The 24,883-nt window shown below is 38.4% G+C and overlaps 1 protein-coding gene across 4 annotated transcripts in view; it reads right to left on the reverse strand.

Moving 5' to 3' along the window:
* Nucleotides 1-415: 415 nt before the first annotated feature.
* The window catches only part of epb41a (erythrocyte membrane protein band 4.1a), a 121,148-nt gene continuing 96,680 nt past the window's right edge, over nucleotides 416-24,883 (reverse strand). For 3 of the 4 annotated variants that reach the window (XM_030063849.1, XM_030063848.1, XM_030063847.1), the window contains 5 exons: nucleotides 12,607-12,735; nucleotides 8,882-8,998; nucleotides 6,874-6,954; nucleotides 5,543-5,660; nucleotides 416-2,036 (listed from right to left, as the gene is read on the reverse strand). In XM_030063849.1, coding sequence (XP_029919709.1) covers nucleotides 5,562-5,660; nucleotides 6,874-6,954; nucleotides 8,882-8,998; nucleotides 12,607-12,735 — 426 coding nt within the window. In that variant the 3' untranslated portion in view covers nucleotides 416-2,036; nucleotides 5,543-5,561. The remainder of the gene's footprint in view (nucleotides 2,037-5,542; nucleotides 5,661-6,873; nucleotides 6,955-8,881; nucleotides 8,999-12,606; nucleotides 12,736-24,883) is intronic. The other variant, XM_030063846.1, reaches the window with a different exon arrangement.

Here is a 24,883-nt window from a genome sequence, read left to right on the forward strand (position 1 = left end):
TTGTTTGTTTATTTATTTATTTATTGTTTCTTTTTTTTTTTTTTTTTGCAGTAAGCTTTATAAGGCATTGGAAAGTCTCAACATCTGATGATAAAAACTGCTCATGGCTAGTATATGCCGTTCCTGAGATATTCATAAAATTATAATGAGCTCAACTTTTAACACCATTTTTTACTTGCAATGTTTCCCAGGTTCTGGCTATTTCACTGTAAAAAACATCTAAAGGTTAGCAATCTATACCATGATGTTTTAGAAAACCCACCACATAATAACTTTTCTGAAGCAGAAATGAATATAAGAATAACAATAATGAATGAATGAATGAATGAATGAATGAATGAATGAATAAAAACCCAGTGAAAACATGGAAAGACAGAGTACAGTGTACAAACAGAGCAGGAAGCAAAGCATGGAATAAAGTGTCTACACTTGTGTTTATTCAGTGCATGGTGCTCTTTTATTACATTTTGTTTTCCAGTAATGGGAAAGAGAAGGTTCACAACTAAGAACGAAACACAAACCTATATGTGTTGGTTTGCTTGTTTTCAGCTCCCAGGTCAGACAAAAGAAAATGGAGTGCCATGATGAAGACGACAGCACACTGAAGTAACTACAACACATTAGGGGCTGCACAGAATATTATTTGTACTAAAAAAGCATCATGTTTTAAAATAGACCAAACATTAGAAAATGCATGTGCTGTACTAAATATGTGTCTATTTTGAAGGGACAGTGCATACTACACAGGAGGTTGGATTTAATCTTCTGGCCTTATACCTTGCAGCGTAAATTAATATACTTAATATACATTACCATAACAATATTTATCTCCTTGTAGAGACTGATAATGAAAAGAGTTGCTTTTGCAATTGTCATTTAAGTCTACCCAAGTCTACCATTTAAGTCTATCTAACTAATTTCAATGCTGTTTGAGTTATATGGGAAACATTCTGGGTTGGCTGAGTACACACTGCCCCTTTTGGTAGAAAAGTAGAAACACGTGAGAATGAAATGTATGCAGAACAAAACATTGCTGCCATGCCCAGTACAAATTAACAGAGCTCTAGCTGGTGATCTGCTTAATACAAAACCATGAAGCTACATATACCTGTACTTAGGCAGGCTATCTAAAATGCAAAACACAAAAAAGATGAGAATAAATAATGAAATAAAATTGTCATCATTGCAACATACTGTTGTCTCCTCGGTTGTGATAAAGCCACATCCTAGTGAGATATGGACTGAAAAAATGCCAACTTATCTTAAACAAGCAAAAGATGTAACAATCATCCCCCAAATTATTATCTTATCAATCTTTTTACACATACATTGAAAAAATATTTTTTCACATTGAGAGGGAAAATAAAATAATATTTACTGTACATGAGATGACACCAGTATTAAAACTTGAGAGGAATCCTTATGCCCTGATGATGTACAGTCCCAAGAAAAATCACCCACAATCCCATTCTTGATGTAGTTTGGAACAAGTCATTAAAAAAACTTGACCTCCAAGTTGTTGATAATCAATTATGATGGTAAGAAAAGCTGTAGAAAAATAAAGTACCAGTAATCTCAAGATTAAAAGACCAAATGCCCTTGAAAATTTTCTTAAAATCTCCAGACAAATCGGAGAGGAATAAATCCACAAATGCTGTAATTTATTTTCATTTCTCCTTAAAAAAAAGAAAAGAAAAAGAAATTTCGATCAGTCCAGTGCTTTGTCTTTTGGCAGTGAGGAAAAGAGGGGGGGGGGGGGGGGGGGGGGGTGGGGGGGGGGATTGTGGGGAATACCGGAGGATTCTTGGAAGGTTTTTTTTTTTTTTTTTTCTGACAATTCCATCTCCTTCAGGCCAAACTCCACAAGCATGGAGGTCTAAGTCCAGGGGTCCAAGTTCAAGCTTTTTCCCTCTGATTTGGTCTGGTGTTTATCATCCAAGGCAGTGCAGCTGGGTGTGGCGGTGGGGGGCACTGAGGTAAAACGTGGAAATGATGACACAAGTGAGGAGAGGGTGGGGGCAGCTGAGTGTTTTTTCCTAGATGTAAGAGGGAGAGAGATTCAGATAGCCTCTCACCAACTTGATCTTAACAGATAAGAACTGACACAAGAATTTAGGTTGAAAAGGGAAAAAAAATACTTCCTATCAGAAGCAAATTTTATATGTTGCACATGGACATAATTACAAACGCATGGATAGTGACTGTTTAAAGTAAATGTTTTGTTAACGATATTCAGTCAACCATGGACACATTAGCATATGATTTTGAACAGTTTTTCCTTGAGTAGATACAGTTAAAAGGCATTTCCCTGTTCCATGCTGATGAAGGAGTAAATAGTTTGGAAGTTTCAGAACTTGTAAGAATTTCTTTATTTATGTATTGATGATTTAAAAAAAAAAAAAAGGGGGAATATATATGGATAAGACCTTAAAGATTTGTACAGTGAAAAATAAACAGTAAATAATAAAAATTAACTAAAAAAGAAATATGAATAAACAACAAAAAAATAAACTTAAGAAGTGGCACGCAAGATATCACAATTTCTACAACGAAATTTAATTAATTAATTTTGTGCTTGTACATGACACAGCTAGAGCCAAAATATTGTAATATTGCAAAACTGCACAATCCACCTAAAACCTTCATATTCACCAGGAACACCTCTCCTAGAACTGCAAGCACAATCTGATCAATAACACTGGTTGTGTTTCCATGCCAAAGTAACCTGGCTTGTGTCAATTCCTTGGTTGTATTCAGTTTAATGTGTTTACATGATCAGGAATTTAATCACCCTGTTGCTGCAAATAAACCAGTTTGCAGAAATCAGTTTCCCTTCCTCTTTGACTAAGCAGTGCCTTACCTCTAATTTCAGGGAAACAAATGATGACCCCAAATGTAATAGTAACAGTAAGTACTGCTGTTGCCATTTTTTTGTTACAGAAATATGGACCCATAATGGTATATATGTCTAATCCAACAGATAAAAGGTAATTCCATTCCTTGGTAACCTGTTTAATACTGGAGTGAGTCAATGACCATCATCAAGATTCTAATCGCAGTGCATGCTTACTGGGTTATTCTGGCTCAGTTCTGATGTTAACATGTTACCAGGTGTTACCAGCTTCATCACGCAGCCCATGATGATGAACATGTCTTGGTTGGAAAAGAAGGGCATTGTACTCACAACACACAGAGGTAAAAAAAAAAAAAGGAAGGATTTGTTGGCAGGACTAGGGTGTGGGTGATTGTTATGGCTGTTCTCAAGCTTCACTCCGATGTAAACACTGCTAAGTTGATTGAATAGAAGTATAACAGAGCAGTGCTTTTGCACGCAGGGGCTCAACAGGTGTTTGAGCCCTCAGCACTGTCTTACAGACAAGTGGCAGTGACATGGATAGGTATCTAACATAGATCCTTAGAAACAATTTCTCAAGGTGTGTCTCCTCAACATGTGTTACTTTAATGATGTTATCCCAGACTAAAGGTACCAGCTAAGCAAGATCAGTTTCTTTCATGATATGCTTATCTTCCAGACAAGGTTTTCAATGTAATGGTCTCAAAGCATAAATTTTAGATTTAGAATCATTTTGTAGTGAGCAAAGGTGTGATGATTTCTTCAGCAGCTGAGGCTGAGTTTCTCTCTTTTGGGGGAGGAGCTAGCTGTTTACATAGGCTTCCTTTGGTCTGTCAGACAGTGCAGAGGGTTTTAACATGCTTTGAGCTCACCGGGGCTGTACCTAGTCCCCCATTGGTAAAATAAAGCAGGAGACAGGCCTGCTGTGTTTACATACCACCCTGGCAGCCAGCTAAACAGCACCAGACTCCTGGCCTGGACGCTTTACTTGCACAAACAAGACCACAATTAAAGCCACATGGGCACCACAATTTCACATACCTCATGCTGAGATACCTTGATTCATGCTGGAATGGACTTGAGCAAACTCTTATAAGCAAATCAATGTGCTTAGGTAGTGCAACAAAACTGCAAAGACTTTGTGCTGTGCTAAGGCAATAAAGCAGAATATTATATAATACTTTGGATCATATAACTGGTTGCTGTAGCGTAATCACACTATGATTACCACAATCACAATATTTACATAATTTCGTTTAGTCTCTGCTTGTGTTTTTTTTCTCTCGGTGTAGCTGGTAATTGCTTTGGTGGTGTAATTATGATAGTGGCTGCTACAAATGCTTCTTCAATAGCACATTATGGATTTCCTTTAAAAAAAAAATGCAATGTAATTACCACTTAAATGAAGGCTTAATAAAATCACTGATGTTCTTTTAAAAGCAACCTTATTGGTGCTCTGTGGTACTCCCCGTGTAAAAAGGTATATTCAACCACGACAAAACACAGAATTTGCCTGTACACTTACAGAAGGCAGGCATGTTTTTTGTGCTAGTACAAGGATGCACAGTTAGCTGTTACTGAGTGATTAGCAGTGCAGAGTAGAGGCAGTAAATCCTCTGCTATTCCCATTTGTATCCATTTATCTGGAAAGATGAGGCTGTAGCAGATTATTGGACTTGGATGTGGTGCTTTGTCTCGGACGTCAAACAGTGAGAGTAGCAATGCCATGCTGTTTGGATGGTAGAGGGTAGAGCAGAATCACATGGAAATTAAAGGACTGAGGTGAGAGCAACAAGTTGCAAATACACCATACCATAACAGTTATTTTGAATGTTTGGCTCATTTATAATTATTTACCCACATTTTACATTGCAACAAATTATTTTGCAAATTATGCAGGATTACTAAAGATTTCACAACATATAATCAAAATCCCTTGATTTTCAAATTTGAGACAGTGGTTGAAACACCCACCTTATGATGTTTTGCTTCTGTGGCTAAAAAAAACATCAATATTCAAAAAACATGGAACTGATACTTATCTGTATAATGCACACATTTCCCTGAGGACTATTTTCCAGCACAGAGACTGTCTCATTCCACCAAAGTTCAAGTCATAAAAAACACAACAGTGCTGCTGCTTTTAGAAAAGCTAATTTATTCCGGTGATGGAATACTGGTGTGACGAAACTTTGAAGTCTCTGAAATTTCATTTTGTGGCGGAATGAATGAAACCAATGGCTGTATAAAAGGTAGGTAAAATGATATCACAGTTCCAAACTACACTGTGAAGTATATACATTTTGTAGATATTACACTAAATATGCAAAATCACCAGCATGGTCCTTTAATAGGTGATCTGTCAAATGGATGTCTTGTTTCCAAACTCCTTATCATTTGATTTCTACTGTGAGTGAAGTTTTCATTTTCAGAGTAAATTTTTTCAATGGCCAAACCATTACCTTTTAAAAATGAAATGTTTGTTGCCTAATCTCAACCATAATATCAACTGAATTTGTTCTACTTCCTTAAATCTATTTTTGTTGATAGGGGAATATAATCTCATGTCCACAATTTCTTTTGTGCTTTTTTTTTTTTTTTTTTTTTTAAATGATATTTTGACAGACTGATGGATGAATGGAGCAACATGTGGGGTGGTTAAAGGTGGGTTCAGTGTAGACTGCTCACCTTCCCAGGGTTCAGCCTGTTACTCTGGGGTGATCTCTGTTTCCTGGTGCACCACCACTTTGGTAACAGACATATCTGGATGCTGTTCCTTTGCCTCCTTTATAGCCTGGGCCAAAGCCTAAGGAAGGAAATATCAACACCAGACCAATACCCTTCTGTTAAATGGAATAGTATTTTTGGGCCTAATAAACCACACTGCATGTGGAATAGGCTTCCGCGACATGTAAACACAGAAATGGAAGATGCTAAATAATCCCATGTGGTCACTTATTTTTACTCAACCCAGATCAAAATGCAGTTATGTCCAAAAGAAAAGAATGAGTCGTGTGTGTAAATACAGCAAAACCTACTAACCCTCATTTTTTTTTTTTTTTTTTTAAAAAGAAAAGAATAGTGTAACAAGGTAGGGTTCACACTATGTTACTAATAAAACCATGGTGTCTACAGGTATCAGAGTTCAATTTAATGCTTTTGAAGTCCATTTCAAGATCACTTTTAATAAAATTTACAACAGATTTTGGGGAAAATCACCTTTCTCTCATTAAAATGAGCACTGCAGTTAAGTGTTGAGTAATAAATATTGAGTCTTGCCAGTTTAGTTTTAAGTAAGAATATGGTTGGGTATCTAACAGCCTCCTTTAGCTTTAGCTAAAGGAGGCTGATGTTGGAATAAATCTAACCAAGACTTTTTTTTTTTTTTTAAAGATTATTTTTTTGGCATTTCTGCTTTATTTGACAGTCACAGTAGAGATAGACAGGAAAGGCAGGGGATGATGTGCAGCAAGGGACCTGAGGTCGGATTCGAACCCCGGTCACTGCGATCGGGACTGAGCCCTGGTACATGGTGCACGCTCTTTACCGGTGAGCCACCAGGGCGCCCCTGACCAAGACTTTTTTAACACAGAACTTGAGACAGGTAACACCAAGGATAGATTTTTCTTTACAGATGTTAAAGTTAATCATCTGCTTTCTTGTGTGCATCTTAAATGTAGTATATGGGAGAAAATATTAAGTGAGTTAGGTTCATCCATTCAAGGTATTTTCCCAGCAGGTTAAGTGTAGCATGTAAGTATAAAAATAATCAGGTTCAGCAGTAGGTTTTGTAACATCAGATATATTGCTTTTCATGCAGAAATTAAAAGACAGATAAATGAAATTAGATAAAATCATTATGTGAAAATTAAGACCCCATGAATTCAAATTTAGCTGTTTATTTTTAAGGCTTAATATTTATAAAATTGAATTTAGTACTTCTTATGTCTTTCTAAGGACCTGCACACACAGCCTGAAAATGGGATACTGCACTGGGAAGCCAAACATGCATTCTTCACCTTATCATGATCGATCTCGGTGTCTCCGGTGATGACAATCCTCTTCTCAATGCGAGTCTCAGATATTCCTCCTTTCACTGTCTGGAAGACAGAGATGAAACAGGATGGAAAATCTAACATATAAACAAACACCCACACACACACACACACACACACACACACAAAGGATGGAGACTGGTCCTCCCTACTGAGACAATAAACTACAGTCCAGAGATGGACTCAAAGTCAAGGTCAAGGTAAACTTTATTATCCTAAAAGAGGAAATTCATGTGGTCACACCATATACGTCTCGCTTCTAACATATAAATACATAAAACAAAATGCATAGAAACATTCCCACACACCCACACCCCCACCCAGAAAACAACCCACACATTTATAGGAAAAAAACAAAACCCCTCAGCTATTAAGAAAAAAAAGGGCAACCTAAAATACATTCAGCATACTTACAGACACACACACACACACACACACACACCCAATCACTCTCTTCCTCACTCATACGCAGGCCTCAGTCACAGTTATTTACATTCATACACATCATATACAATCTAGACAGTTAGCAATATTTCTTGTTTAACAGCCTAATTGCTGTAGGCACAAATGATTTGCCGTGCCTCGCTGTTTTCATTTCTCGTTGCAGGATTCTGCCCCTGACCTGCCATTTCTTTGAAATGTTAGATGGAGAGGATGGGTAGGATCATTAAGGATCTGGTCAGCCTTTTTTAAAAATCAACTCTTCATAGAGCTGTGCTGCTGAAACTTGGTCGACCCCAGTGTTCCTTCTTGCTGTCTTAATCATGCATTGCTCTTGTTATTAATAAAGCTATCTGATGTTTACACCTGATGGTATTTGTTGATCCACTCCCTCTCTACTGTTCGTCTATTATTGGCTACTTTGGCCACCTGTAAATGGTTTGCCTTTGTTTTTGTTTATTGTTTGCCTGTTGTCTGTCTGTATTTTACTGTATTGATATTAACTTGTGATATATGTTGGGACCCACTCAAAAATGAGCTGATACATCTCAAGGGGTTTATCCTAATAAAAATTGACACAGATCCCCAACCCAGAATCTCATACAGACATCTGATTTGCAAAGTAGAAATCAATGAGTACGTTTACATGCACACCATATTCCGGTTCGGCTCAATATTCCGGTTAAGGTAACTGCGCCGCGGCAACTGGAATATTCCGTTTACATGTTACTTGGCATGCCCCCGTGTTTCGGCGCATTCCACTCTCTGACGTAATGCGACACTCAGCCGCGGGGGGCAGCAGTATGCGTATAGGCGTCTGGTCTGCCGGAAAAACAGACGAAGAAGTCTTCTTCCTCGTCTTCTTCTTCTTTTTCTTCTTCTTCTGTTGCTAGTTCTATGTTTTCTCCCATCGATATACTCCGTGATATTTAAGTCTTTCATTAGCTGAAGGTGGACTGCAGTCTCCTGCTGCTGTTCGCCCTGCTGTTTTCCCCGCTTGCAGGTAACCATAGCAACAAAGACGCCACAGAATTCCTTGTGAGTCGAGCATGCGCAGTCGTGACTGAATATTCCGGTTCGGGGAGTTTTCCGACTAAGGTGTTTACATGCCCCAATATTCCAGTTGGAACAGGAATATGCCAGGGGTCTTATTCGGAATTCTCTCCAACCGGAATATGACCTTAATCAGGTTCGGTGCGTGTTTACATGACACGTGCGCAACTGGAATATTGCGAATATTCCGGTTAATACAGGAATAAGGTGTGCATGTAAACGTGCTCAGTGACTAGGCAGACGGTGTGGTTTAACCTCACAGTCTCCATTCACTCCTCATCAGGTACTTAAATGTGGTGCAGTGAAAAGTCAATGTTGCTGGCACAATTGATGGAAAGTAAAGTGCACAGTGTTGAAGCACTAGCATGGTTGTCAGTTTTAATTTGTTTGCCAGCATGGTGGTAATTTACACTATTGATTTCTACTGATTGCTGGCCTGGAGTTGGCTGTGGTGGTGAGAGAGGAAGAGTTGGCAGACCTTGGTGATCTGGGTGGTGGTGGTGGTGCTGACGGTCTCAGAGGTGATAGTCTGGGCACTCAGTAGCACTCCCGATTCCCTCTCAGCCAGGCTGTCCACCGGCTGCAGGACAGACACCTTTTCAGTGTTAGTCAAGAACCTCTTGAGGACTAGGGACAAAACCACAACTTTACTGGACTATGCTCATAATGAAAGGATTTTTTTTTTTTTCAGATAAAAGGCCAAAATTACCAATTTAGGGGAAACAGGAGATGGAATCCATGTTCAGTGAGTGGTTGTTACCATAGAAACAGTTCAGAATCCAGCTGTTTACATGTCATGCCAGTTGGCGTGTGCTTATTAAAAAAAAGGCTTTTTTCTAAATTATGCAATTGTAATGCTGCATTCAAGACAATTTGCAACTTGGAAAAACACAAGCTCCTTAAAAATGAATTATATGGCATCAAACTCAGATTTACAGGTCAGAAATTTGGATGTCATTTCAGAGCTCTGATTTCTCCGACTTGACATCAGTGATGACATCAAACATGGTGGCCTTCATTGTTAACTGTAAGAATGGAGTTGTTCTAAAAGTATTTGACATTTTAGCACATAACTTGACGTGTACTTATGCAATCTGTGAAATATATTTATATTTCACTCTGATTATTGTAATACGTGGAATTTACCAGCTATTTTACCATCTCTCTAGGATTTTTAACAAGCCCCATTTTGACTAGCTAGCAGCACAACATTGGGTTGCGCAGTGCATCACAGTGGCACTAACATAGCTTTTTAACGTTTAACGTTACTGACCACCTCCGCCAAACGTATTTCAGGCATCCATGTTTTCTCCTGTGTTAACCTGCAACATGAATACATGCTGGAAGTCAGAAATCTGCAGTTTGGAGTTCCAACTAATGAGTTGTTTGGAAAGCAGTGTATTTTCTTTTTTTCTTTTTTTTTTTAAATACACAATTATAACACAATCAGACATTCCTCCATGGTTGTTTGTTTGTTTGTTTGTTTGTCTGTTTGTTTGTTTTTGTTATTGTTTTTGCACAAAGTTGCATAGCTCCCTGTAGCTCAGTGCACAGGTTGTGTGTGGTTAAGAAACAGAGAGACAGAGTGACAGATAGTAAGGCTGGTGACTGGAGCAGAGAATATGAATTTAGTGTTATAACTGTGCCATATGTGTACAGTTCAGACTCTTTGTCAGTGAAAAAATGCTACAACTCCTCAAGACCAAGTCAAGTTCCCATGTTTCTTGTGTAAAGTGCAGGGGGTTAGCCCCACAGTTAGCCAAAATGGGTTAGCCTAACTTGACCAGGTTCACGTAAGGTGGATTGGCTTTCAAGATGGACTAGGTTTTCTCATTTTAATAAAAATCTCAGTTGCTTCTAATGTCTCCCACCCACTCCATGACACACTGGCCAAGCACAGGAGTGGGATCAGTGCAAGACTTCCTCCACTGAGATGCAAAACAAAGCGCCACAGGAAGTCATTCCTTCCTGTGGCCATAGGACTTTTTAACGACTGCTGTTGAGGGTCAGATAGTCTGAGTTACCAGACTGCTAACTGTACACTATATAAACTGTTTATTTAACTAATTAACTTTGCAACGCTTTTATACCTGTAGAACTTGACAATAATTCAGTATTGCAATACCCCTGTGAACATATGATGAATATAGTATATAGTATAGTATACTTTTTACATATTCTCAATTTCTTAACTTCTGTATGTGTCGTGGTAATATGATTGTAGGATTAATGCAGGATTTATGTAGGATTGGTCACTGGTCAACAACAAATTTATTGTTTAAGTTTTTTGAGCTGATTTAGGATAATTTTGGTGTGCTGAATCCAAAAATCACATTGGTTTTGCTCAATCAGGTCAACTTTCTGAACTATGCTACATATTGGCTTTTTACCATTTTTGCTTACATTGATGGGCATTTTCATGTCCTATGATACAAAATTCTTTCATATTTCTTGCAATAAACAAATTCTGAAGATTTTACTTTTTATTTGTGTTGACCTGAAGATGGTAAATTTTTTGTTGGGGCAACAGTCCGGCTTCACCAAGTACCCATGCTTTCTGTATATGTGGGATAGTGGGGACACTGCTCAGCATTACACAAAGAAGGACTGGCCGGTGCGGCAGGAACTGGTGCCTTGCAGAGCAAAGAATGTCATCAACATTCCTCTGGTAGACAGAGACAAGATTCTCTTCCCACCACTGCACATGAAGCTCGGCTTGATCAAACAGTTCACCAAAGCTCTAGATCAGGATGGTGGCTGCTTCGCCTACTTGTGCCATGCTTTTCCAGGATTAACCATAGAGAAGTTGAAAGCTGGCATCTTTGATGGTCCTCAAATCCGTCAGCTCATCAGAGATCCTCAGTTTGAAAACTCAATGAACGAAGTGGAACTGGAAGCATGGAAGGCTTTTGTTCTGGTCGTGAAGAACCTTCTTGGCAACAACAAGGCCAGGAACTATGCAGACCTTGTCACCAATATGCTGACTGCTTTCAGAAACCTTGGATGCAACATGAGCATCAAAATGCATTACTTATTCTCACATATGGATCGGTTTCCTGAGAATCTGGGATCAATGAGTGATGAGCAGGGAGAGAGATTCCATCAGTTACCTCGCTCCTCCGAGTGGGGAGCGAGGTAACTGACTCAATGGAGGACTTCAAGTATCTCAGGATCTTGATCGCGATTGAGGGTAGAACGGAGCGGGAGATGGATAGGCAGATTGGGGCAGTGGCAGCAATTATGCGGCTGCTGTAACGGATCATCATGGTGAAGAAAGAGCTGAGCCAGAAGGCAAGACTTTCGATTTACCAGTTGGTCTTTGTCCCAATCCTCACCTATGGTCATGAGCTCTGGGTGGTGACTGAAAGAATGAGGTCACGGATTCAAGAGGCGAAATGGGTTTCCTCTGAAGGGTGGCCCTTTGGGATTGGGTGAGGAGATAAGACATCCATGAGGAGCTTGGAGTAGAGCTGCTGCTCCTCCACATTGAAAGGTGTCAGTTGAGGTGGTTTGGGCATCTAGTTAGGATGCCTCCTGGCCGCCTTCCGGTGGAGGTGTTCCGGGCACATCCACCTGGGAAGAGGCCCCAGGGCAGACCCAGGACACCCTGGGGGACTACATCTCCCAGCTGGTCTGGGAAAGCCTCTGGATCCCCCAGGAGGAGCTGGTGGATGTGGCGGGGAAAAGACTGTCTGGGCTGAAATCCTCAGCCTGCTGCCACTACGACCCAGTTCAAGATAAGCGGCAGAAAATGGATGGATGGATGGATGGACGGATGGATTAATGCACATATTTTTGCATCATGCACACAATGTACATACTTAAATTAGGATTAACACACATTATTCCATACATTTTTAAGTAATGCATATATTTTGATATTTCTTATTTTTCTTCTCTATTTCTTGTAATTTAACGTGTGTGTGTGTGTGTGTGTGTGTGTGTGTGTGTGTGTATGTGTGTGTGTGTCTATCTGCAATGCACTTAATTTGAAAAAAAAAAAAAAAAGTATCAACTACACAAATGTCCACACATGATCAAACAACTAAACTTGGTAACAACAACATATGAATGAAAAATAAATAACATTTAACAATAGCAATAACAGCATTTATCAGCAGATAAGCTCCACTGCAGCTACACATACAAGGAAGATGTGTCTGCAGAATTTGTTTTGTTTATAAATCACAGAATGCGTCTCACCTGTGCTGACTCATATGTGATGGTTTTGGTCTCTGTGTGCACTATGGGAACCTCCTTGTTAGCCACAGTTCCTCTCATTGAGTTGGTGACGTCTGAGATGGTTATTGTCTGGGTCTTCAGCACAGGAGACTGGGGAGGTGGGGGTGGGGAGGTAGAAGCAAACAAATAAAAAAAACTAATCAGGTTTCTCTGTTCCTTCTCTCCATAAAACTACAAAGTTTATGAAGGCTCTATCAAGAGGACAGTACTATGAAATATTAACTGCATTCTGTACATCATCTTACACAGCTGCAGTGATGTTTCAATACATATTATATAGCAGTACAAGAAAATCAAAACAAGGCATGTCAGTCTAGAAAAATATACAAAGCCCCTTTTATATTTCAGATAAAAATCTTGATTCCTAGAGTCTAAACACATGTATATACAATCAAAACATTCCTTTGAAGAGCGAACATATTTTTAATTATCTAAGATAAAAAATTAAAATGCTGGCCAAGTGTTTTCTGAATAATAATAAAAAAAACAGTAAAAGTCTGAAAGCTTATTATGTACATTGTCATTGAGGGTGAAATCTCGTCAGGGAAAGAAAACTAAAACTGCATCGTCATCAACAATCTGATCACTAAGACAGCAGACGCTCCCTGAGGGGCTAGCAACGGTTTCTCATACTAAGAGTCCTCCTGTGGGAGGATACAAGATAAAGCCCCAGGCAAGCCTGTCAATTATTCAAACAGCACAGCTCAGATACTGCAAATTATGCAAATCACAAACTTCATTAATTACTTTCATTTCCCTTTTTCATCTTTCATCTCCAACCTCTGCACCAAGCAGAAGGCATTTGATTTGATTAATGCTTAGCCAACTGAAGTCCAATGCATCTTTAAGCTTAAGCTAAGAAATAGAGAGGAAGAAACAATTTATTTTCTTAAACTCTGGATTTGCTGAGTTTAAGAATTTTCCATGTTAAGATCAATATCAATTTGGGGAAGCATTTTACTTCTGTGTGGAGTAAAATGCTTGTCTAGAGTAGCCATCACATCAGCACTAAAAAAAAATTCACAACCCCTCATTCACATCCAAAAAAAGTTTCCAAATGAAAAATATTTCTGCTTCTCACCTGCACAGTTTCTATATGGTGAAATTTTGACGCACAACTTTACAACACATTAATGCTCAATGACCAATTTGAGAGACTGGGTGGGATCAAGCAGAACTGACCTCTCTTTCACAACATTCAAAATGGAAAAGGCTTTTATTTTGCCTGGCAAAATCCAAAGTGACATCAGAGGGAGTGAGTTCCTGTTGATTCACTTTTGTAAGGCTCTCTCTTTCTCTCTTCCATAGCAGACATTCCTCATAAAAATATTCATTTTAAGACTATATCACTTTCTTTTTTCATTCTTGCCTATATTGGATTAAAGTCTCAGCTCTTTGAGCATAATGTTTTTCCATTGTTGTGCATCCATCTTATGCTGTTTCATGATTTCATAGTTCCAGTTTGGCTGGAAATTTAAAAATTTACTCAATTTAAACATAAACACATCTTTATCTATATCTATATATCTATATCTTTGTCTGTCTATCTGTCTATCCATCTATCCATCTATCTATAGCTAGATAAAGAGTTAGATGTTAATAACTTACTAGACTGAAGTTAGAATATAATACTCTAAATAATGTAATACAGATATTGTCATTTGTGTAGAACTGTCCAGCACAGTATTACCAAAAAACACCATTTAGTGATGTTGAACATTATGAAGCTTTCCCCTGAACTTGGAACTAGTATTAATCCACCCTCTTATGTTACTTGTAAGATGAAAGCTGGAATTATGGAGATGAGAGATCTGAGTTTGCCAAAATACCCATACATGACATCACAACAAAACGATAGACAAAACATAGCCAATGATAAACAAGCTTTTTCTGACCAGATTTTTATTTACACATTTGACTTCAGTGTAGCACTTTCTATAGTCTTTCTCTTAGCACTACCATTGAAGATGACTAGCTGTAGCTAGCTTAGCTAACATTAGTGGCTAACGTTAGCTATTGTCACTGACTCTTGTTAGTAAGATAATTTGCTGTCAGGTGACAAATCAATGTTTTTCTATCTCTATTTCTTGTGGATGTCAATGTCAGTTCCAGTGGAATTCATTCAGCACCAAGATGGAAAGCTCCCACTAGGACATCAGAACATCCAACAGTCAGTGTAAAGCTCCATTACATTCATCAGTTACTCGAACTTCCATTCTTTGCCATGTAAATAGCTTGGCAAAAATAAATGCACATATGTCTTGCTGTGATCATTTTAAGCAGTGAGGTGCATTTGTTGCAATGTCATGTTCAGGCCTTAAACACAAGAGTTTTCCAAACGTAACCCTAGAGATTTCCACCATATCCACTAATGGTACTTTGCTGCCCCGAAAATTGTCTGTAAAGCCGCACTTCCTACACCTGGTCCTATCCATCACCACAGCCTGGGAGGCAGCACTGCTGTATAATCAACAGTGGCAGCATATCCAGGTTCTTTTTGTAATTTTTTTTTTATACTTTTTTGTTTTTTACTCTGTAAAACTTTGTATGAAAGTTGGTTTATAAGACATTTGTTATTATAGCTGTATAATTTAGCTAAATTGCATGATTCCTTTGAAAATCAGGAGCCTGTGGGCAGGCTTTTGTGGGGGGTGGGGGAGATTATTTATTTTTGCTTCTATTGTATTTTATTAATTATTAATTTATCGATTCATTATTTATTTATTTTGTAACTTTACTAATTCTTCATATTTTTTGTACTCTTGTACTTATAATTCATTCTAAGTTTATTTATATGGGCTGGGCACCAGTGTTGTGTATAAACCTATAATAAAATCAATCAGATACAACTGTTTTGAGTTCTCACACAGGCTAATGTATCAGTAACCAATAAAAAAAGACAGCAAAAAGATAGATTGGCACATAACAACACAACCATTTCATACTTTGCACCTAGGTTTAAGGTTCAAGGTAAAGTAACTGGGGGTTTGAGCCTTGAAAATAAGTCACAATGCAGTACAATGAAAATTTAACAAGTAAATATAATTCATGAATATAATATAACTGCTTCTTAGTGGTGCAACAACATTCTGCCAAATAACTGAATAATAACTGAAGCAATTTAACCGCAAACGGCACATGCAAACCTTTAAGTACTGTATGTGCTGTACTTGAACAGATAAATTTGGACAAGAAATTCAAACTGGTTTTCTTAAGCTCCCTCTCTTTTTATCTTTGCTAAAAGCATGTTTGTTTCTGTGTGTGTAGTGTGTGTGTGTGTGTGTGTGTGTGTGTGTGAAGGAGGGGCTGCAATATGTAACTTTTTTTTTTTTTTTACAGTATAATTAGATATTTTTTTCTGATATGAGATTCAATAGTATGTCTTGTAAATGGGTTGAAAACTATTTATCTGAAAGATCTCAAGCTGTGTTGGCAGATGGTTGCTCATCAAATTTCCTACCTATTGGCAGAGGGGTACCGCAAGGATCTGTCCTTGGACCTCTTTTATTCTCTATTTATATCAGTGATCTTAATCTTGGTTTTAAACACAGTTTAATTCCACTGTATGCAGATGATTCTGTCATCTATTCATTTGTCCCGTCCGTTAATCTAGCTCTTCAAAAGCTACAATCTGATTTTAGCATTTTACAAAGTTATCTTTCTAATCTTAGATTGGTTTTAAATCCTGGCAAATCCAAATACATGATTTAAAAAAAAAAAAAAAAAAAAAAACTCTTCTGATGGCTATGACAACACTATCACCACTGTTGATGGGTTCAATTTGGATAGAGTTTCTTGTTTTAAATATCTTGGCATCTGAATTGATGACAAACTATCCTTCAAATCACATGTTGCAGAACTTTTTTAAAGACTCCTCTGGACTATCACTCTGCCATTAGGTTCATAACTGGTGATGAATTTAGCACCCACCACTGCATGCTCTATGAACATATGGGTTGGACTTCTTTGGCTCTGAGAAGAGAGACTCACTGTATTCTGTTTATTTATAAGGCCATGCTTAACAAGCTTCCTGTCTACTTAACTAGCTTGCTGTCATCTAGGCAGTTTAATTATAGCACTCGTGCCTGTAATTCATTAGCTCTTAATGTCCCTAATGTTAGGACAGAGATAGGAAAGATCGCTTTCAGACACTTCGCACCATCAAAATGGAATGTGACGCAAACTCGTCTCCAATTAAGCAGCTTGATTCCTTTCATGAATTTTAAACAAGTTCTCATTGATTTTATGTTTTCTCAATGCTGTTGTACACATTAATGTGTTCTTTCTCTTGTACCATTACTGTGCCGGTATTTTGTATGATTTATATTGTGTTATTGTTATTTATGTAATCAGGGCATCATTGGAAAAAAGAGCTTGCTCTCAACTGGCCCTCCCTGAATAAATAAAGGAATGAATGAATATGATGTCAGTGAACACCTGTAGTCTGTGTTCCCCAAAACAACCTGAACTTGGCTTGATGATGGTGCTAGAGGTCAATTTGTGGATTTCAGAGGCCATGTGGCCGCTGAAATCTGCAACTTTGAAAAGATTCAATTAACAAATTCACAAATTATTCAACCTGTTGGTGGGACTAGAGGAACAGCCCTGTAGGACTCATGAATATGCACTGCAAAATTGAAAAGATTCAATTAAAATAACTCAAATTATCACATACACAACTGGGAAGTTTGGCCTGATGGCAGCGCTATAGAGGAGAGGTCAAAATCAATAGACTTCTTTGTCTTGAGGTCAGGAGTGTGGTTAGCAAATAATAAATTTAACAAATGTACTTTATATTTAAAAGTAATTCAAGTTATCATATTCATAGCTGGGATCTGTGGTGGTGGATGAGGCCACAGTTGGGGGCGATTCAATAATATCCCTGACACTGGCATTTCCACGATATAATAATCAGTAAGCAACACATGTTCCTAAAAAGTACTGTTGTGTCTATAACGTTATAGATGTTTTTCAAAATAAAATGCTACTTCTTTTGTGTTTTTATGGGGGTGGGGTGGGGACAAATGCACATGCTCTAAAAATACAGTGATGTTGAAGGGTTTTCAGTGTAGTGAGACCCACAGCTGGTCACTGGAGTGGTTCCCAGGTAAACTGAGTGGGTCCAAAATAAATAAATAACTGAACAAATACATTATTAAAATAAACAATCTTTACTTGCCAGCTTAAGCTTAAACTTAACTGGATGTTTGGGTGCACCTGTAGTTTAACTCCAGCATAACCTGGTGCGCTGTAGATATAAAAACTTGCTAGCTCTGTTCTTTAGCTCTGTTTTGAATCAGCGCCCTTTACTGAATAATCCACTGTCTTTCAGTGAAGGCTAGATAAGGTGCTGAGTTAGCATTATAGGATGTTAGCATTATAGCATAGGATGCATCCACTGGACGCATCAATGTTGAGTTTCCTGCGTCCTTTCGGATTTTAATTTGTCAGGGACTCAGGACGTGTGCCATTCAACATCACTGTAAATATATCTATCTACACCAATGCTAGCAGCTATGAGGCAGGGAGGTCTAAAAAAAGACAGCAATAAAGCTAAAGACAATATACATCCAAAAACACAAGGTGGTTCAGTAAGGCCATTCGATTCATTCACATTTTGCATGTAAACTTCTAGTACCTTTATCCATCTTCACAGTCTTTTGTTTGGAATTGCAGTGATGCACCAACAAATGCATAATGAAGAACACAAGAACAACAACACAAAGATGGCACACCGTAGAAAACATGTTTGCCAACACAATGCAGTTCAGGATATGCCATTTCCATGTCCCATAGTTACCTAAATTGAAAGTGTATCAATTCCTCTTCAATACTTTTCATGCTTTTAACTGAAGGTAATGTTTTTGTTTAATCAATGCAAATATTAAACAGCTATATATGTGTGGTTGATTCAGGGAGTATTTCTGTTGCACATTTTCATGATAGGCCACACCCACCACAACACTCCCTTTTGGCAAATCAGCATGAAAGGTTAATGAACTCTTCCTTGCCCCATGGCCAAGCTTTTCACAAAGTTTTGCCATGTTATGTGAATGTTTGGCAAGTTATACACTTTTTGTGATAAGCCATGCCCACTGTAATTCTGCATGTTGGCCAATCATCATGAAAAGTTAATCTGGTCTTTCTTGACTGATAACTAACCCTTCCACAAATTTTTGTGCAACTCCATTTATAACTTTGAGATATCCTGCTAATAAGCAATCAGACAAATAAGGCAAAAACATATCCACCATCCAACTCCACTGGCGGAGGTAAATATCAAGTAAGACCAACAGTGATCATCAGCGTTGCTTTGTTACAAAAAACTCCCTGTGTGCCTCAACCTCAGGATATACTGTGTTGCTTCAACATAGAGAGTTCATTGGGATGGGAAGGATAGCAGGGTCACACAGTTCTTGTCTCAAGAAGAAAAGTTGCATATTGTAGTTATGCAAGCAAAGGAAGCACAATACCTCCAGTAGTAGCATAATGCTCAGCAACCAGTTTTTTTTGGTTTTGTTTTGTTTTGTTTTGTTTTTTTCCCGTAACCAATAGTAGTGTCAAGTAAACAAGTACACCATGTCGTGACAAGTGCAACAGCATCGATTTAAGGCCATTAAAGTTAGATGAGTGAAAGGTGATAGTTAATAGTACATAACTCAAAGAGATCTATTACTCAATCTGGTACTCTTTTCAAAAAGTGATAGTATTTACTTAATTACTCGACTGGAAGCAGTAATAACTTACACAGCTTGATATGTTGCTTTTGCATAATACCCCTAAAATTGTCAGTTGCATTCTCTCTTACTTTTAACAACTGAGATAAGCACTTTGATGTCCAATGCTCCTCTAATCCTCTAATGGCTTAGAGTTTATTTTTTAACAATACAGGCTCAATTTGATTGTTTACAAAGATGACTCTTTTGATCCTAATTTGTTCCTGTACTCATTACTGGAGAAATAAAAAAAATAAATAAAAATACTGTAACATGTTACTAACTAATGTGTTACCAACACTGCTACTAGCTCATGCATTCTTTATTTATACAATACATAGATTGATTGTCTTCCCTGTGAACACCTGCTCCAACATTAACACGGTACTAACACATACCAGTCACAGTGGCACACAAATTTTAACATTACTGAAGAGCTTCAGTCAATTGATTAACCAGAGATGTGTCAGAATGCAGTCCTGCAGAAAATACTAGCACTCTTAAAAGGGAGAAAATATATAACAATGCAAGCAGTATTCATTCATTAGTAGTACTGCTTGGCTTTTCCCTATGGAATATATGGCAATGACTCTGTGATTACACTGTGTTCAGACAGCAAGCGTCACATGAAGTTTTGTGCTTCCCCTGCCATTCATAGATGAACAGTCAGGCTGTTAAACGGCTGTTAAACCAAATGACCGCCTCTAAATTGGAACCTACACAAAAACAAACCTTAAATGATTAGCAAATGACTTTAAAAGACTTTAAAATTACACTGAAAAACAACACAGCAACAAAGCAACACAACAAAACATGCCTGGTAGATTCTTCAAGGGTGAAATCTTTCTCTTAACTTCCTCCTTTTGTCTTTAAAATACTGACACCAACAGTCACACAGGATTAGATTAGATCTCAATGATCAGTCATAACATGTCCTTTGTCTTTACACTGTATATTCTGATGCCAGGTTCAAGTAAGCATCAACATCAATTACTTGATCGATGCAGATTGTGTGAACAAACGTGTCATTTAATATGGACAAGAATTATTTTATGCCCTGACATGACACACGCTGTGTGAACATGGTGTGTCTATTCATGGAACAAGGGATTATTTTTTAACAGATAAATAGATAAGTAAATTGTTAAAAAAAAAAAAAAAAAAAAAAAAAAAATAGCAATCCCTTATAATTTTCACTCCATCTTAGCTTTATAGGACAGATGTGTGTGTGTGTGTGTGTGTGTGGGAGGGGGTTTAAAGGTCAAAGGTTGTGAATGAAGACCAGATAGAATGACTCAGAGGTAGAGGGGTGAAACAGCACTTGAATAAAGCAGTCTCTAGATGGTCAAGGTCACCTTGTAGGAGTAGATCTGCAGGAATCAAGCCATTTTGTCTTTGCCTTTTATATGAAGGCAAGCCACAGCATGGTCAGGGCCATCACTAGCAGGCCTGACAGAAAGAACGAGATCCGGGATTGGTGAAGCTTGGTAGTGTTTAGCTCACAAGGGTTAACCATGTTCCTGCCCTCCTCTGGCACATCGATAGACACCCTTACAGTGTGACCACAGGCTTGTCCTTCCTCTTGTTCCACCTCCGACTCAACCTCACTGTCATCCTCATGTTCTTCCAGCAGATAGTCATGATTGCAGAGTGGTGGTCCCCCTGGCGCTGGGGATAAACTACATACTCTTACCTTGTGCCTGAACAGAGGTCGCCTCCCTCGCTGTGCTCAGCAGTGTCAGACCAAGAGAGACAGAAAACAATGAACAGACAAGTGGGGAATGGCCAGCAGACAGGCGAAGGAGGTAGAATGACACAAGAGGAAATGGAGAAATGGGATGTTGGACAGCGGGCACATGGAGGGGGGTTCAAGAGTATTGGCAAAGCTCTCCAGGCTGTTATAGTTTGGGGAGGGAAAGGAGGAGGTTTGCAGGAAATCTCCTGCAGCTTTTAACAAACTCTGACTGTGGTGTAGTCTGACAGTAACTATGTTTACATGCACAGAGAATTCTCTTCTTAACCCAGTTACTCAGTATCCAGGTTTTGGGTCAGCGTCAACATGTATTTCAAACCCACATGATCCACTGTGTTAGTGAGACAGCTTTGCAGTTGCTGTAAGGTTTATTTTTTCATTTTGACAGAGCCAGGCTAATGACTTGTATAGCCTTCAAGTCTTTATGCTAAGCTAACACAAAGGGTTACCCCTAGGAACTAAACCACTGGATGCACAGAGGTGAAAATGGTATCAAACATCTTGTCTCAGTCTGGGGAAGTTGAAAAAAAAGTATTCGACCCAAACGTTGAAGTATTCCTCGAAAAGATGTGTTCACCACTTTCCAACCACAGTTGAGATTAATAATGCCCAAACTTGATAAGAGAACACCCATATGCACAGGTCAACATATTTTCACATAAAGCTTAGAGTCTACTAATACCGACTTTTGCATGGAAAACAAACACTAAGCATCACCAACCTTTTCTGGTAATATCATAGTAAGATTTTTGTTAAGGGGGTAATATTTTGTGTGGTGTCAAGCTTTACATCACATCGTTTATTTATTTATCTATTTATTTATTTATTTGTAAAACATGTCTCAACCTCAGAGCTGCCAGTATTAGCTGGTGCTCCTAGGGCGAGCACACACTAGAAGGTTACAGAGTCATGTGGATCTGTGTTCACCATTTTCTCTTTTAATTTTACATTTACTCTTAATTTTAATATGGGTGAATATTTTCTCCTGATTAAATATCTATATCTATATCTATATCTATATATATATATGTATATATATCTATCTATCTATCTATATAGATATATATAGATATATATATATATATATATCTATATATATAGATATAGATAGATAGATAGATAGATATATTTGTGAATGTCAAATCTACCCACAGTAATAAAAATGAGGCTCCAGTACATGAATGACACGATTAAAATTCAGCTCTCCATGTCCCAAAAAAACACTGGTGTCAGCCACTGGTTCTTGTTGAGTTGAGTTCTTCAAATCACCCAGCATTATGGGCCCATTATCCCTTGTATTACAGATTCTCTTATTGCATTCATGGCAATAGAGACTCAATGTAGACAAGATTCAAGTAAATATTCTACCTGAATAGGACATCCTCCAGAGTATAACAAGTAGCTGGGTTACTCTGGCATGGAAACATAGCCAGTAATATATGCTATAATATCAAGAGAACTCCAAGGTGACAAATAGGGACCCACACCACAGACAGGAGAAGCAGCAAGAGCAGCTGAGGAACAAGAGTAAGGGGCCACTGTGTTTTTGTGGACTTCTGCTACATGGCAGAGATTGGAAAGGCATTCTCTGGCAGCTAAAATACTAGCTAGTGCAAACCGTTTTGGCAGTGCAAATGCCAATTGCGGAGAAGAAACACCATAGAAACTATGTGATATGGGTTGGCAAGACCACAATATGCCACCCTCACTGGTTTATTCTGGACCATCTGTCTGTCAATCATCTTGCCATCTCCAATGGCAATACTCCTGGAAGAGCTACACAGTTTTTCAAGTCACTTCAGGGTCAGTCCGTACTAGAATATAATACTGCCTATGTGTGGGATGTAGTGAGATGTGATATTTGCCAAAGTGTTTAGCACATAATACTGTGGCAAGTCGGAGACGAGTTGACAATTTTGCTAAATGTGCTGTGTCTTTTAAACTGATGTAAGATGTTGCAATCAGTTGTTTCTAGTTTTTCATCAAATGTTTCATCATAAATCTTAGAGACCATTAATAATATCAAATTACCAAAATTGTTTATCTGGGCTTTAATCATAATTCCTAGAGACCAGTAATAATATCAAATTACCAAAATTGTTCTATGGGCACAGTGAAAATGTGCCTTTATTCAATAGACTCATTATTGAAGTGCTAAGAAAGGATGTGATTATTATGCAGGAACTTGTGGATAGGGGCTGGATCTCAAGTCTGGGATAGAAACTGTGATTTAAAGACATGTGTAGAGGAGGGACGAGAGCCAAAGGAAAACACTGGGTGACCAGAAGACTGAGATCCTCTCTGGCTTTCCATATCCATTTCCAAATGTGGAGGAAGGAATGGAGAGGGTGGTGGAGAAGAAGATGGAGTCAACTGAGATTTGATGGGGGAGCCAGGGCAGGACTTCAAAAGTGAAGGGAAAGATGAGGACAGTGTTGTCATGGGGAGGGAGAGGGAAATATAGAGGAAGGACATGTCAAAAAAAAAAAAAAAACATAACGACAACCAGTGAGGGGTAGGATGAGTGGGTAAGACAATGACATGAAGGGGACGAATGGGGGTCAGTCTTTTGGCTAGTGACTGTTGGTCTTCTGGTTGTTTTCCTGTTTTTTTGCTTTTTAGTCTTTCACTGATCAATTCAGACATGGTTATAACAAGAGTCATGCGAATACATTGTCAGGACGAACCCAGCCATGCGACTGATTGAAAGGTCAAGCAAGAAAACAAAGCTTGCAGGAGCCATTCATTGAGCAGAGGCACTGGTAAGGAGGCAGGGATTAGGGTTTAAAGGGTGAGGCTTGGGATAGGGCATCTCCAAGGTTGCGGCCAAGCATAATCCAGTGAAGTTGAAGAGCTACTTCTTTTAGCCAACATGCCATAGCCATAGCCTTCAGTTGCCATTCACACTAATAGTCCGTTCTTTATATAGATCATAAAGAAACGCTAGATAGTGTTCTCTTACTGCAGCCTGTGCCAGAAAGCCCCAAATTAGAGTACCTTTACCTCAGACACACCACCAAATACTTTGTGCTCAGGTACAACTGTGGGCATCCTGACCTACACACACACACACACACACACACACACACACACACACACACACACACACATTTGTACAGTATATACACAAATACCATCTTCAATGACAAAAATCCCCTGTATAACTCGTAATGTATGACATGAATCTTACATTTCCATTCAAGCCAGATTAAAAGAAAATAGTTTTATTACCAAAGTATGTGGTTTCATTCTTTCCTGTAGCAACCTAAGGTGACAGACTTGACATTTGCAATGCTCCAATGCCAAAACAATGGAATGACATGGATAAAACCCAACACCACGACCAAGTGAAGGATATGTGTACAGTTCAAGTTAAGAACACAGTGTCATAGCTGATTCTCTAACAATATATCACATATTGCAGAATTGCCTGTATTGCTATCCTATATCCTATTTGTTTTTACAATGATAACCAACCTGCCCAGGGACAAAGGATGGAAATTAGCTGCTCGCTACAATCCTACATATTTACACGAAGGTGTCTATTAATATGTACTGTCCCCTGATTTCTCTATCAAAATAAAAAATACTCAAAATATTATCATAGGTAAAATATTGTGATAGCATCATATCGCAACCCCCCCCAAAAAAAAAACAGCTAGCAGAAGGCAGAAAAAGATGCCCTCTTAAATCGTCAATGAGATGGTGTTACCTAGCTTAAATGTAGCATAATTTACCAGCTGGCAAGCTACTGTATAAACACATTTTG

Source organism: Myripristis murdjan, chromosome 11 (assembly GCF_902150065.1).
Source record: "Myripristis murdjan chromosome 11, fMyrMur1.1, whole genome shotgun sequence".
Classification (NCBI taxonomy): Eukaryota; Metazoa; Chordata; class Actinopteri; order Holocentriformes; family Holocentridae; genus Myripristis; species Myripristis murdjan.